This window comes from Leptodactylus fuscus, chromosome 2 (assembly GCF_031893055.1).
Source record: "Leptodactylus fuscus isolate aLepFus1 chromosome 2, aLepFus1.hap2, whole genome shotgun sequence".
Lineage (NCBI taxonomy): Eukaryota > Metazoa > Chordata > Amphibia > Anura > Leptodactylidae > Leptodactylus > Leptodactylus fuscus.
The window spans coordinates 67,731,766-67,746,257 of record NC_134266.1 but is presented as its reverse complement, the minus strand read 5'-3'; the positions used below and the strand labels follow the sequence as shown (position 1 = coordinate 67,746,257).

Here is a 14,492-nt window from a genome sequence, read left to right as displayed (position 1 = left end):
CTGAGAGATCAGAGCCAGAATCAGACTGAGAGATCAGAGCCAGAATCAGACTGAGAGATCAGAGCCAGAATCAGTATGAGAGGTCAGAGCCAGAATTAGACTGAGAGATCAGAATCAGACTGAGGGATCAGAGCCAGAATCATACTGAGAGATCAGAGCCAGAATCAGATTGAGAGATCAGAGCCAGAATCAGTAAGAGAGGACAGAGCCAGAATCAGACTGAGAGATCAGAGCCAGAATCAGACTGAGAGATCAGAGCCAGAATCAGACTGAGAGATCAGAGCCAGAATCAGACTGAGAGATCAGAGCCAGAATCAGTATGAGTGGTCAGAGCCAGAATCAGTATGAGAGGTCAGAGCCAGAATTAGACTGAGAGATCAGAATCAGTATGAGTGGTCAGAGCCAGAATCAGTATGAGAGGTCAGAGCCAGAATTAGACTGAGAGATCAGAATCAGACTGAGGGATCAGAGCCAGAATCAGATTGAGAGGTCAGAGCCAGAATTAGACTGAGAGATCAGAATCAGACTGAGGGATCAGAGCCAGAATCATACTGAGAGATCAGAGCCAGAATCAGATTGAGAGATCAGAGCCAGAATCAGACTGAGAGGTCAGAGCCAGAATCAGACTGAGAGATCAGAGCCAGAATCAGACTGAGAGATCACAGCCAGAATCAGTATGTGAGGTCAGAGCCAGAATAAGACTGAGAGGTCAGAGCCAGAATCAGACTGAGAGGTCAGAGCCAGAATCAGACTGAGAGGTCAGAGCCAGAATCAGACTGAGAGGTCAGAGCCAGAATCAGTAAGAGAGGTCAGAGCCAGAATCAGACTGAGACATCAGAGCCAGAATCAGACTGAGAGATCAGAGCCAGAATCAGACTGAGAGATCAGAGCCAGAATCAGACTGAGAGATCAGAGCCAGAATCAGTATGAGTGGTCAGAGCCAGAATCAGTATGAGAGGTCAGAGCCAGAATTAGACTGAGAGATCAGAATCAGACTAAGGGATCAGAGCCAGAATCAGATTGAGAGATCAGAGCCAGAATCAGACTGAGAGATCAGAGCCAGAATCAGACTGAGAGATCAGAGCCAGAATCAGTAGGAGTGGTCAGAGCCAGAATCAGTATGAGAGGTCAGAGCCAGAATTAGTCTGAGAGGTCAGAGCCAGAATCAGACTGAGAGATCAGAGCCAGAATCAGACTGAGAAATCAGAGCCATAATCAGTATGAGAGGTCAGAGCCAGAATCAGACTGAGAGATCAGAGCCAGAATCAGTATGAGTGGTCAGAGCCAGAATCAGTCTGAGAGGTCAGAGCCAGAATCAGTATGAGAGGTCAGAGCCAGAATCAGACTGAGAGATCAGAGCCAGAATCAGTATGAGTGGTCAGAGCCAGAATCAGTCTGAGAGGTCAGAGCCAGAATCAGACTGAGAGGTCAGAGCCAGAATCAGACTGAGAGGTCAGAGCCAGAATCAGTATGAGAGGTCAGAGCCAGAATTAGACTGAGAGATCAGAATCAGACTGAGGGATCAGAGCCAGAATCAGACTGAGAGATCAGAGCCAGAATCAGTATGAGTGGTCAGAGCCAGAATCAGTCTGAGAGGTCAGAGCCAGAATCAGACTGAGAGGTCAGAGCCAGAATAAGACTGAGAGATCAGAACCAGAATCAGTATGAGAGATCAGAGCCAGAATCAGACTGAGAGGTCAGAGCCAGAATCAGACTGAGAGGTCAGAGCCAGAATCAGTCTGAGAGGTCAGAGCCAGAATCAGACTGAGAGATCAGAGCCAGAATCAGACTGAGAGATCAGAGCCAGAATCAGTCTGAGAGGTCAGAGCAAGAATCAGACTGAGAGATCAGAGCCAGAATCAGACTGAGAGGTCAGAGCCAGAATCAGTATGAGAGGTCAGAGCCAGAATCAGACTGAGAGATCAGAATCAGTATGAGAGGTCAGAGCCAGAATCAGTATGAGAGGTCAGAGCCAGAATCAGTATGAGAGGTCAGAGCCAGAATCAGACTGAGAGATCAGAACCAGAATCAGTATGAGAGGTCAGAGCCAGAATCAGTATGAGAGTTCAGAGCCAGAATCAGTATGAGAGGTCAGAGCCAGAATCAGTATGAGAGGTCAGAGCCAGAATCAGTATGAGAGGTCAGAGCCAGAATCAGTATGAGAGGTCAGAGCCAGAATCAGACTGAGAGATCAGCGCCAGAATCAGTATGAGAGGTCAGAGCCAGAATAAGACTGAGAGATCAGAACCAGAATCAGTATGAGAGATCAGAGCCAGAATCAGACTGAGAGGTCAGAGCCAGAATCAGACTGAGAGCTCAGAACCAGAATCAGACTGAGAGGTCAGAGCCAGAATCAGACTGAGAGATCAGAGCCAGAATCAGACTGAGAGATCAGAGCCAGAATCAGACTGAGAGATCAGAGCCAGAATCAGTATGAGAGGTCAGAGCCAGAATCAGTATGAGTGGTCAGAGCCAGAATCAGTATGAGAGGTCAGAGCCGGAATTAGATTGAGAGATCAGAATCAGACTGAGGGATCAGAGCCAGAATCAGACTGAGGGATCAGAGCCAGAATCAGACTGAGAGATCAGAGCCAGAATCAGATTGAGAGATCAGAGCCAGAATCAGATTGAGAGATCAGAGCCAGAATCAGACTGAGAGATCAGAGCCAGAATCAGACTGAGAGATCAGAGCCAGAATCAGTATGAGTGGTCAGTGCCAGAATCAGTATGAGAGGTCAGAGCCAGAATTAGTCTGAGAGGTCAGAGCCAAGATCAGTATGAGAGGTCAGAGCCAGAATCAGTCTGAGAGGTTAGAGCCATAATCAGACTGAGAGGTCAGAGCCAGAATCAGTCTGAGAGGTCAGAGCCAGAATCAGTCTGAGAGGTCAGAGCCAGAATCAGTATGAGAGATCAGAGCCAGAATCAGACTGAGAGGTCAGAGCCAGAATCAGACTGAGAGGTCAGAGCCAGAATCAGTCTGAGAGGTCAGAGCCAGAATCAGACTGAGAGGTCAGAGCCAGAATCAGTATGAGAGGTCGGAGCCAGAATCAGACTGAGAGATCAGAGCCAGAATCAGACTGAGAGATCAGAGCCAGAATCAGTATGAGAGGTCAGAGCCAGAATCATTATGAGAGGTCAGAGCCAGAATTAGACTGAGAGATCAGAATCAGACTGAGGGATCAGAGCCAGAATCAGACTGAGAGGTCAGAGCCAGAATCAGACTGAGAGATGACAGCCAGAATCAGACTGAGAGATAAGAGCCAGAATCAGTATGAGTGGTCAGAGCCAGAATCAGTCTGAGAGGTCAGAGCCAGAATCAGACTGAGAGATCAGAGTCAGAATCAGTATGAGAGGTCAAAGCCAGAATCAGTATGAGAGGTCAGAGCCAGAATCAGACTGAGAGATCAGAGCCAGAATCAGTCTGAGAGGTCAGAGACAGAATCAGTATGAGAGGTCAATGCCAGAAGCAGTATGAGAGGTCAATGCCAGAAGCAGAATGAGAGGTCAGAGCGAGAATCAGTATGAGAGGTTAGAGCGAGAATCAGTATGAGAGGTCAGAGCGAGAATCAGTATGAGAGGTCAGAGCGAGAATTAGTATGAGAGGTCAGAGCCGGAATCAGTATGAAAGGTCAGAACCGGAATCAGTATGAGAAGTCAGAGCCAGAATCAGTATGAGAGGTCAGAGCCAGAATCAGTATAAGAAGTCAGAGCCGGAATCAGTCTGAGAAGTCAGAGACAGAATCAGTCTCAGAGGTCAGAGCCAGAATCAGTTTGAGAGGTCAAAACCGGAATGAGTATGAGAGGTCAGAGCCAGAATCAATATGAGAGATCAGAGCCAGAATCAGACTGAGAGGTCAGAGCCAGAGTCAGACTGAGAGGTCAGAGCTAGAATCAGACTGAGAGGTCAGAGCCAGAATTAGACTGAGAAATCAGAGCCAGAATCAGACTGAGAGATCAGAGTCAGAATCAGTATGAGAGGTCAGAGCCAGAATCAGACTGAGAGGTCAGAGCCAGAATCAGTATGAGAGGTCAGAGCCAGAATCAGACTGAGAGATCAAAGCCAGAATCAGTATGAGAGGTCAGAGCCAGAATCAGACTGAGAGTTCAGATCCAGAATCAGACTGAGAGATCAGAGCCAGAATCAGACTGAGAAATCAGAGCCAGAATCAGTATTAGAGGTCAGAGCCAGAATCAGACTGAGAGATCAGAGCCAGAATCAGTATTAGAGGTCAGAGCCAGAATCAGACTGAGAGATCAGAGCCAGAATCAGACTGAGAGATCAGAGCCAGAATCAGTATGAGTGGTCAGAGCCGGAATCAGACTGAGAGGTCAGAGCCAGAATCAGTCTGAGAGGTCAGAGACAGAATCAGTATGAGAGGTCAATGCCAGAAGCAGTATGAGAGGTCAGAGCCAGAATCAGACTGAGAGATCAGAGCCAGAATCAGACTGAGATCAGAGCCAGAATCAGACTGAGAGATCAGAGCCAGAATCAGACTGAGAGATCAGAGCCAGAATCAGACTGAGAGATCAGAGCCAGAATCAGACTAAGAGAGATCAGAGCCAGAATCAGTATGAGAGGTCAGAGCCAGAATCAGTATGAGAGGTCAGAGCCAGAATCAGACTGAGAGATCAGAACCAGAATTAGACTGAGAGATCAGAACCAGAATCAGTATGAGAGGTCAGAGCCAGAATCAGTATGAGAGGTCAGAGCCAGAATCAGTATGAGAGGTCAGAGCCAGAATCAGACTGAGAGATTAGAACCAGAATCAGTATGAGAGGTCAGAGCCAGAATCAGTATGAGAGGTCAGAGCCAGAATCAGTATGAGAGGTCAGAGCCAGAATCAGACTGAGAGATCAGAGCCAGAATCAGTATGAGAGGTCAGAGCCAGAATCAGTTTGAGAGGTCAGAGCCAGAATCAGACAGAGATCAGAGCCAGAATCAGACTGAGAGATCAGAGTCAGAATCAGACTGAGAGATCAGAGCTAGAATCAGACTGAGAGATCAGAGCCAGAATCAGTATGAGTGGTCAGAGCCAGAATCAGTCTGAGAGGTCAGAGCCAGAATCAGTATGAGAGGTCAGAGCCAGAATCAGACTGAGAGATCAGAGCCAGAATCAGTATGAGTGGTCAGAGCCAGAATCAGTCTGAGAGGTCAGAGCCAGAATCAGACTGAGAGGTCAGAGCCAGAATCAGACTGAGAGGTCAGAGCCAGAATCAGTATGAGAGGTCAGAGCCAGAATTAGACTGAGAGATCAGAATCAGACTGAGGGATCAGAGCCAGAATCAGACTGAGGGATCAGAGCCCGAATCAGACTGAGAGATCAGAGCCAGAATCAGACTGAGAGATCAGAGCCAGAATCAGTCTGAGAGGTCAGAGCAAGAATCAGACTGAGAGATCAGAGCCAGAATCAGACTGAGAGGTCAGAGCCAGAATCAGTATGAGAGGTCAGAGCCAGAATCAGACTGAGAGATCAGAATCAGTATGAGAGGTCAGAGCCAGAATCAGTATGAGAGGTCAGAGCCAGAATCAGTATGAGAGGTCAGAGCCAGAATCAGACTGAGAGATCAGAACCAGAATCAGTATGAGAGGTCAGAGCCAGAATCAGTATGAGAGTTCAGAGCCAGAATCAGTATGAGAGGTCAGAGCCAGAATCAGTATGAGAGGTCAGAGCCAGAATCAGTATGAGAGGTCAGAGCCAGAATCAGTATGAGAGGTCAGAGCCAGAATCAGACTGAGAGATCAGCGCCAGAATCAGTATGAGAGGTCAGAGCCAGAATAAGACTGAGAGATCAGAACCAGAATCAGTATGAGAGATCAGAGCCAGAATCAGACTGAGAGGTCAGAGCCAGAATCAGACTGAGAGCTCAGAACCAGAATCAGACTGAGAGGTCAGAGCCAGAATCAGACTGAGAGATCAGAGCCAGAATCAGACTGAGAGATCAGAGCCAGAATCAGACTGAGAGATCAGAGCCAGAATCAGTATGAGAGGTCAGAGCCAGAATCAGTATGAGTGGTTAGAGCCAGAATCAGTATGAGAGGTCAGAGCCGGAATTAGACTGAGAGATCAGAATCAGACTGAGGGATCAGAGCCAGAATCAGACTGAGGGATCAGAGCCAGAATCAGACTGAGAGATCAGAGCCAGAATCAGATTGAGAGATCAGAGCCAGAATCAGATTGAGAGATCAGAGCCAGAATCAGACTGAGAGATCAGAGCCAGAATCAGACTGAGAGATCAGAGCCAGAATCAGTATGAGTGGTCAGTGCCAGAATCAGTATGAGAGGTCAGAGCCAGAATTAGTCTGAGAGGTCAGAGCCAAGATCAGTATGAGAGGTCAGAGCCAGAATCAGTCTGAGAGGTTAGAGCCATAATCAGACTGAGAGGTCAGAGCCAGAATCAGACTGAGAGATCAGAGCGAGAATCAGTATGAGAGGTCAGAGCCAGAATCAGTATGAGAGGTCAGAGCCAGAATCAGACTGAGAGATCAGAGCCAGAATTAGTATGAGAGGTCAGAGCCAGAATAAGACTGAGAGATCAGAACCAGAATCAGTATGAGAGATCAGAGCCAGAATCAGACTGAGAGGTCAGAGCCAGAATCAGACTGAGAGGTCAGAGCCAGAATCAGTCTGAGAGGTCAGAGCCAGAATCAGACTGAGAGGTCAGAGCCAGAATCAGTATGAGAGGTCGGAGCCAGAATCAGACTGAGAGATCAGAGCCAGAATCAGTATGAGAGGTCAGAGCCAGAATCATTATGAGAGGTCAGAGCCAGAATTAGACTGAGAGATCAGAATCAGACTGAGGGATCAGAGCCAGAATCAGACTGAGAGGTCAGAGCCAGAATCAGACTGAGAGATGACAGCCAGAATCAGACTGAGAGATAAGAGCCAGAATCAGTATGAGTGGTCAGAGCCAGAATCAGTCTGAGAGGTCAGAGCCAGAATTAGTCTGAGAGGTCGGAGCCAGAATCAGTCTGAGAGGTCAGAGCCAGAATCAGACTGAGAGATCAGAGTCAGAATCAGTATGAGAGGTCAGAGCCAGAATCAGTATGAGAGGTCAGAGCCAGAATCAGACTGAGAGATCAGAGCCAGAATCAGTCTGAGAGGTCAGAGACAGAATCAGTATGAGAGGTCAATGCCAGAAGCAGTATGAGAGGTCAATGCCAGAAGCAGTATGAGAGGTCAGAGCGAGAATCAGTATGAGAGGTCAGAGCGAGAATCAGTATGAGAGGTCAGAGCGAGAATCAGTATGAGAGGTCAGAGCGAGAATCAGTATGAGAGGTCAGAGCCGGAATCAGTATGAAAGGTCAGAACCGGAATCAGTATGAGAAGTCAGAGCCAGAATCAGTATGAGAGGTCAGAGCCAGAATCAGTATAAGAAGTCAGAGCCGGAATCAGTCTGAGAAGTCAGAGACAGAATCAGTCTCAGAGGTCAGAGCCAGAATCAGTTTGAGAGGTCAAAACCGGAATGAGTATGAGAGGTCAGAGCCAGAATCAATATGAGAGATCAGAGCCAGAATCAGACTGAGAGGTCAGAGCCAGAGTCAGACTGAGAGGTCAGAGCTAGAATCAGACTGAGAGGTCAGAGCCAGAATTAGACTGAGAAATCAGAGCCAGAATCAGACTGAGAGATCAGAGTCAGAATCAGTATGAGAGGTCAGAGCCAGAATCAGACTGAGAGGTCAGAGCCAGAATCAGTATGAGAGGTCAGAGCCAGAATCAGACTGAGAGATCAAAGCCAGAATCAGTATGAGAGGTCAGAGCCAGAATCAGACTGAGAGTTCAGATCCAGAATCAGACTGAGAGATCAGAGCCAGAATCAGACTGAGAAATCAGAGCCAGAATCAGTATTAGAGGTCAGAGCCAGAATCAGACTGAGAGATCAGAGCCAGAATCAGTATTAGAGGTCAGAGCCAGAATCAGACTGAGAGATCAGAGCCAGAATCAGACTGAGAGATCAGAGCCAGAATCAGTATGAGTGGTCAGAGCCGGAATCAGACTGAGAGGTCAGAGCCAGAATCAGTCTGAGAGGTCAGAGACAGAATCAGTATGAGAGGTCAATGCCAGAAGCAGTATGAGAGGTCAGAGCCAGAATCAGACTGAGAGATCAGAGCCAGAATCAGACTGAGAGATCAGAGCCAGAATCAGACTGAGAGATCAGAGCCAGAATCAGACTGAGAGATCAGAGCCAGAATCAGACTGAGAGATCAGAGCCAGAATCAGACTAAGAGAGATCAGAGCCAGAATCAGACTGAGAGATCAGAGCCAGAATCAGTATGAGAGGTCAGAGCCAGAATCAGTATGAGAGGTCAGAGCCAGAATCAGACTGAGAGATCAGAACCAGAATTAGACTGAGAGATCAGAACCAGAATCAGTATGAGAGGTCAGAGCCAGAATCAGTATGAGAGGTCAGAGCCAGAATCAGTATGAGAGGTCAGAGCCAGAATCAGACTGAGAGATCAGAACCAGAATCAGTATGAGAGGTCAGAGCCAGAATCAGTATGAGAGGTCAGAGCCAGAATCAGTATGAGAGGTCAGAGCCAGAATCAGTATGAGAGGTCAGAGCCAGAATCAGTATGAGAGGTCAGAGCCAGAATCAGACTGAGAGATCAGAACCAGAATCAGTATGAGAGGTCAGAGCAAGAATCAGACAGAGATCAGAGCCAGAATCAGACTGAGAGGTCAGAGCCAGAATCAGACTGAGAGATCAGAGCCAGAATCAGTATGAGAGGTCAGAGCCAGAATCAGTCTGAGAGGTCAGAGCTAGAAGCAGTATGAAAGGTCAGAACCGGAATCAGTCTGAGAGCTCAGAGCCAGAATCAGTCTGAGAGGTCAGAGCCAGAATCAGTCTGAGAAGTCAGAGCCAGAATCAGTCTGAGAGGTCAGAGCCAGAATCAGTCTGAAAGGTCAGAACTGGAATCAGTCTGAGAGCTCAGAGCCAGAATCAGTCTGAGAGGTCAGAGCCAGAATCAGTCTGAGAGGTCAGAGCCAGAATCAGTCTGAGAGGTCAGAGCCAGAATCAGTCTGAGAGGTCAGAGCCAGAATCAGTCTGCGAGTTCAGAGCCAGAAGCAGTATGAGGGGTCAGAGCCAGAAGCAGTATGAAAGGTCAGAGCCGGAATCAGACTGAGAGGTCAGAGCCAGAATCAGACTGAGAGGTCAGAGCCGGAATCAGACTGAGAGGTCAGAGCCAGAGTCAGACTGAGAGGTCAGAGCTAGAATCAGACTGAGAGGTCAGAGCAAGAATCAGTATGAGAGGTCAGAGCCAGAAGCAGTATGAAAGGTCAGAACCGGAATCAGTATGAGAGGTCAGAGCCAGAATCAGTATAAGAAGTCAGAGCCGGAATCAGTCTGAGAGGTCAGAGACAGAATCAGTCTCAGAGGTCAGAGCCAGAATCAGTCTGAGAGGTCAGAACCGGAATGAGTATGAGAGGTCAGAGCCAGAATCAGTATGAGAGGTCAGAGCCAGAATCAGACTGAGAGATCAGAGCCAGAATCAGACTGAGAGGTCAGAGCCAGAATCAAACTGAGAGGTCAGAGCTAGAATCAGACTGAGAGGTCAGAGCCAGAATCAGACTGAGAAATCAGAGCCAGAATCAGACTGAGAGATCAGAGTCAGAGTCAGTATGAGAGGTCAGAGCCAGAATCAGACTGAGAGGTCAGAGCCAGAATCAGTATGAGAGGTCAGAGCCAGAATCAGACTGAGAGATCAAAGCCAGAATCAGTATGAGAGGTCAGAGCCAGAATCAGACTGAGAGATCAAAGCCAGAATCAGTATGAGAGGTCAGAGCCAGAATCAGACTGTGAGGTCAGAGCCAGAATCAGACTGAGAGATCAGAGCCAGAATCAGACTGAGAAATCAGAGCCAGAATCAGACTGAGAAATCAGAGCCAGAATCAGACTGAGAAATCAGAGCCAGAATCAGTATTAGAGGTCAGAGCCAGAATCAGACTGAGAGATCAGAGCCAGAATCAGTATTAGAGGTCAGAGCCAGAATCAGTATGAGAGGTCAGAGCCAGAATCAGACTGAGAGATCAGAGCCAGAATCAGTATGAGAGGTCAGAGCCAGAATAAGACTGAGAGATCAGAACCAGAATCAGTATGAGAGATCAGAGCCAGAATCAGACTGAGAGGTCAGAGCCAGAATCAGACTGAGAGGTCAGAGCCAGAATCAGTCTGAGAGGTCAGAGCCAAGATCAGTATGAGAGGTCAGAGCCAGAATCAGTCTGAGAGGTTAGAGCCATAATCAGACAGAGAGGTCAGAGCCAGAATCAGACTGAGAGATCAGAGCGAGAATCAGTATGAGAGGTCAGAGCCAGAATCAGTATGAGAGGTCAGAGCCAGAATCAGACTGAGAGATCAGAGCCAGAATCAGTATGAGGTCAGAGCCAGAATAAGACTGAGAGATCAGAACCAGAATCAGTATGAGAGATCAGAGCCAGAATCAGACTGAGAGGTCAGAGCCAGAATCAGACTGAGAGGTCAGAGCCAGAATCAGTCTGAGAGATCAGAGCCAGAATCAGACTGAGAGGTCAGAGCCAGAATCAGTATGAGAGGTCGGAGCCAGAATCAGACTGAGAGATCAGAGCCAGAATCAGACTGAGAGATCAGAGCCAGAATCAGTATGAGAGGTCAGAGCCAGAATCAGTATGAGTGGTCAGAGCCAGAATCAGACTGAGAGATGACAGCCAGAATCAGACTGAGAGATAAGAGCCAGAATCAGTATGAGTGGTCAGAGCCAGAATCAGTCTGAGAGGTCAGAGCCAGAATCAGACTGAGAGATCAGAGCCAGAATCAGACTGAGAAATCAGAGCCAGAATCAGACTGAGAAATCAGAGCCAGAATCAGTATTAGAGGTCAGAGCCAGAATCAGACTGAGAGATCAGATCCAGAATCAGTATTAGAGGTCAGAGCCAGAATCAGACTGAGAAATCAGAGCCAGAATCAGACTGAGAGGTCAGAGCCAGAATCAGTATGAGAGGTCAGAGCAAGAATTAGACTGAGAGATCAGAATCAGACTGAGGGATCAGAGCCAGAATCAGACTGAGAGATCAGAGCCAGAATCAGATTGAGAGATCAGAGCCAGAATCAGACTGAGAGATGACAGCCAGAATCAGACTGAGAGATAAGAGCCAGAATCAGTATGAGTGGTCAGAGCCAGAATCAGTCTGAGAGGTCAGAGCCAGAATCAGACTGAGAGATCAGAGCCAGAATCAGACTGAGAAATCAGAGCCAGAATCAGACTGAGAAATCAGAGCCAGAATCAGTATTAGAGGTCAGAGCCAGAATCAGACTGAGAGATCAGAGCCAGAATCAGTATTAGAGGTCAGAGCCAGAATCAGACTGAGAGATCAGAGCCAGAATCAGACAGAGATCAGAGCCAGAATCAGACTGAGAGATCAGAGCTAGAATCAGACTGAGAGATCAGAGCCAGAATCAGTATGAGTGGTCAGAGCCAGAATCAGACTGAGAGGTCAGAGCCAGAATCAGTCTGAGAGGTCAGAGCCAGAATCAGACTGAGAGGTCAGAGCCAGAATCAGTCTCAGAGGTCAGAGCCAGAATCAGTCTGAGAGGTTAAAACCGGAATGAGTATGAGAGGTCAGAGCCAGAATCAATATGAGAGATCAGAGCCAGAACCAGACTGAGAGGTCAGAGCCAGAATCAGTATGAGAGATCAGAGCCAGAATCAGACTGAGAGGTCAGAGCCAGAATCAAACTGAGAGGTCAGAGCTAGAATCAGACTGAGAGGTCAGAGCCAGAATCAGACTGAGAGGTCAGAGCCAGAATCAGACTGAGAAATCAGAGCCAGAATCAGACTGAGAGATCAGAGCCAGAATCAGACTGAGAGGTCAGAGCCAGAATTAGTATGAGAGGTCAGAGCCAGAATCAGACTGAGAGATCAAAGCCAGAATCAGTATGAGAGGTCAGAGCCAGAATAAGACTGAGAGGTCAGAGCCAGAATCAGACTGAGAGATCAGAGCCAGAATCAGACTGAGAAATCAGAGCCAGAATCAGACTGAGAAATCAGAGCCAGAATCAGACTGAGAAATCAGAGCCAGAATCAGTATTAGAGGTCAGAGCCAGAATCAGACTGAGAGATCAGAGCCAGAATCAGTATTAGGGTGCATTCAGACTACGTAACGCCGGGCGTGTATGAGAGCCGTACACGCCAGCATCACGGCAGACTGCCGAACACTTCCCATTCACTTCAATGGGAGCGCTCGTAAACGCCGCTGTTACGAGCGCTCCCATTGAAGTGAATGGGAAGTGTTCGGCAGTCTGCCGTAATGCCGGCGTGTACGGCTCTCATACACGCCCGGCGTTACGTAGTCTGAATGCACCCTTAGAGGTCAGAGCCAGAATCAGACTGAGAGATCAGAGCTAGAATCAGACTGAGAGATCAGAGTCAGAATCAGACTGAGAGGTCAGAGCCAGAATCAGTCTGAGAGGTCAGAGCCAAAATCAGACTGAGAGGTCAGAGCCAGAATCAGACTGAGAGGTCAGAGCCAGAATCAGACTGAGAGATCAGAGCCAGAATCAGTATGAGAGGTCAGAGCCAGAATCAGACTGAGAGATCAGAGCCAGAATCAGACTGAGAGATCAGAGCAAGAATCAGTCTGAGAGGTCAGAGCCAGAATCAGACTGAGAGGTCAGAGCCAGAATCAGACTGAGAGGTCAGAGCCAGAATCAGTCTGAGAGGTCAGAGCCAGAATCAGTCTGAGAGGTCAGAGCCAGAATCAGTCTGAGAGGTCAGAGCCAGAATCAGTCTGAGAGGTCAGAGCCAGAATCAGTCTGAGAGGTCAGAGCCAGAATCAGACTGAGAGGTCAGAGCCAGAATCAGACTGAGAGGTCAGAGCCAGAATCAGACTGAGAGATCAGAGCCAGAATCAGACTGAGAGATCAAAGCCAGAATCAGACTGAGGGATCAGAGCCAGAATCAGACTGAGAGATCATAGCCAGAATCAGTCTGAGAGGTCAGAGCCAGAATTAGTCTGAGAGGTCAGAGCCAGAATTAGTGCTTATTTGCGCGCGCATCTTTTTGCGCGCTATATGAACAAGGCCAACTCAATGGCCATGTATATTGCACGTGTTCAATGGCTTATTTGTATAATGCGCAACTTTTTGCGCGCTATATGAACAAGCATTGAACTCAATGGCCAACTACATTTTGCACGTGTATTTTTACACGTGTAAAATGGACAGAATACTCGGAGTGTAAACTCCGTGTGAAGGGGCCCTTACACAGGAGAGTCCCAGCGCTAATATATCCAGGACCCCCCCCCAACAAGGGTCTTATGCGCCAGGTGGAGAGGAACAGAGTGAGCAATCTGTTGTCTACAGGAGTGACTGTACATGTGTAGCCTCTTCTCTGCTGGGTATAGGGACCAGGTAGCCCTTTTTGCTTATAGGCAGGGGCATAACTTGAGGGGGTGCATAGAGGGTGTGCTTGCATCGGGGCCCAGGAACCTAGGGGGCCCATAAACCAAGGAGACCCACAGATTACCCTAACCACACAAAGGGTGATTAAACTCCTTAGCACCCATAACCATGAAGAATTCAATCACTGTAGGGATGAGGTAGGGGGCCCCAGACAGAAGATGCATTGGGGTGCACAAGCATTTAGTTCTAATGCTTATAGTGTCAAACACTGGCATATCCTATAGCAGTTGTCCCAAATTTGTGGCTCTGCAGCTGTTGCTCTGACAGTAAGTTGGTAGTTACAGAGCAATAGGTTGGGGATCACTGTCCTATAGATATGCCACAAATACGTATAGCAGCAGATAAGTCAGGAGGAGGACACTTATGGACTTGTATAAACCGGTATTATGTTATTATGGCGTTACGTTTAGAACCATAAAGTACCTTGTGTATCCCCTTCGCCAACCCACCGGCCGGAGACTCGCACACTAAGCACGACCGTATGCCCTTACAACCACATGCTGGTGGGGTGCTAGCGCTGTCAGCCATGAGTAGCGAGACCAGTGCAGCGACACTTCCTGTAAGCTGAAGTCCCGGAAGTGACGTAAACCTGGCGGGAGTTGGAAGCAAGACCTGGGAATTAGAGCAGTAGGCAGTGCAGCGGTGAGCTTGTGAACACTGCGGAGGCGGTAAGTGAGAGGAGAGGCGGACATACCGGCTATACATGATGTAACCGGCTCTGTAGGATAACTAACCTGAGCTCATGTGCTTTACCATATGACTGCATTGAGCCTGGTCACCACAGTGCTTGTATGTGTCGTGACCGTACAGGAGAATCTGTATGTCGCCTCACTATACTAGCGGGGGAAGTGGTGTGAAGGGGATGGACACAGTAACCAATCAGATTCCACTGTTTAATGAGAGCTGCAATCTGATTGGTTGATACGAGGCACTGCTTCATTTTTAAGTTTTCCATGTTGTGACTTTTTAGGTTTGTGCAGGTACCGCACAGGCACACTAAGGTCACGTTCACATGGTCGGTATTTGTAAGCCCAAACCAAGGGCAGTACAGAAGAGGT

At 48.0% G+C, this 14,492-nt stretch overlaps 2 protein-coding genes across 2 annotated transcripts in view; one reads left to right on the top strand and one right to left on the bottom strand.

Moving 5' to 3' along the window:
• Positions 1 to 13,989, bottom strand: part of ALKBH4 (alkB homolog 4, lysine demethylase) — a 276,815-nt gene extending 262,826 nt beyond the window's left edge. The window contains exon 1 of the mRNA XM_075262654.1: positions 13,858 to 13,989. Coding sequence (XP_075118755.1) covers positions 13,858 to 13,962 — 105 coding nt within the window. The 5' untranslated portion in view covers positions 13,963 to 13,989. The remainder of the gene's footprint in view (positions 1 to 13,857) is intronic.
• A 65-nt stretch (positions 13,990 to 14,054) lies between these two features.
• Positions 14,055 to 14,492, top strand: part of LRWD1 (leucine rich repeats and WD repeat domain containing 1) — a 44,645-nt gene continuing 44,207 nt past the window's right edge. Inside the window, exon 1 of the mRNA XM_075263930.1 lies at positions 14,055 to 14,102. The gene's annotated coding sequence lies outside the window, so the exon portion shown is untranslated. The remainder of the gene's footprint in view (positions 14,103 to 14,492) is intronic.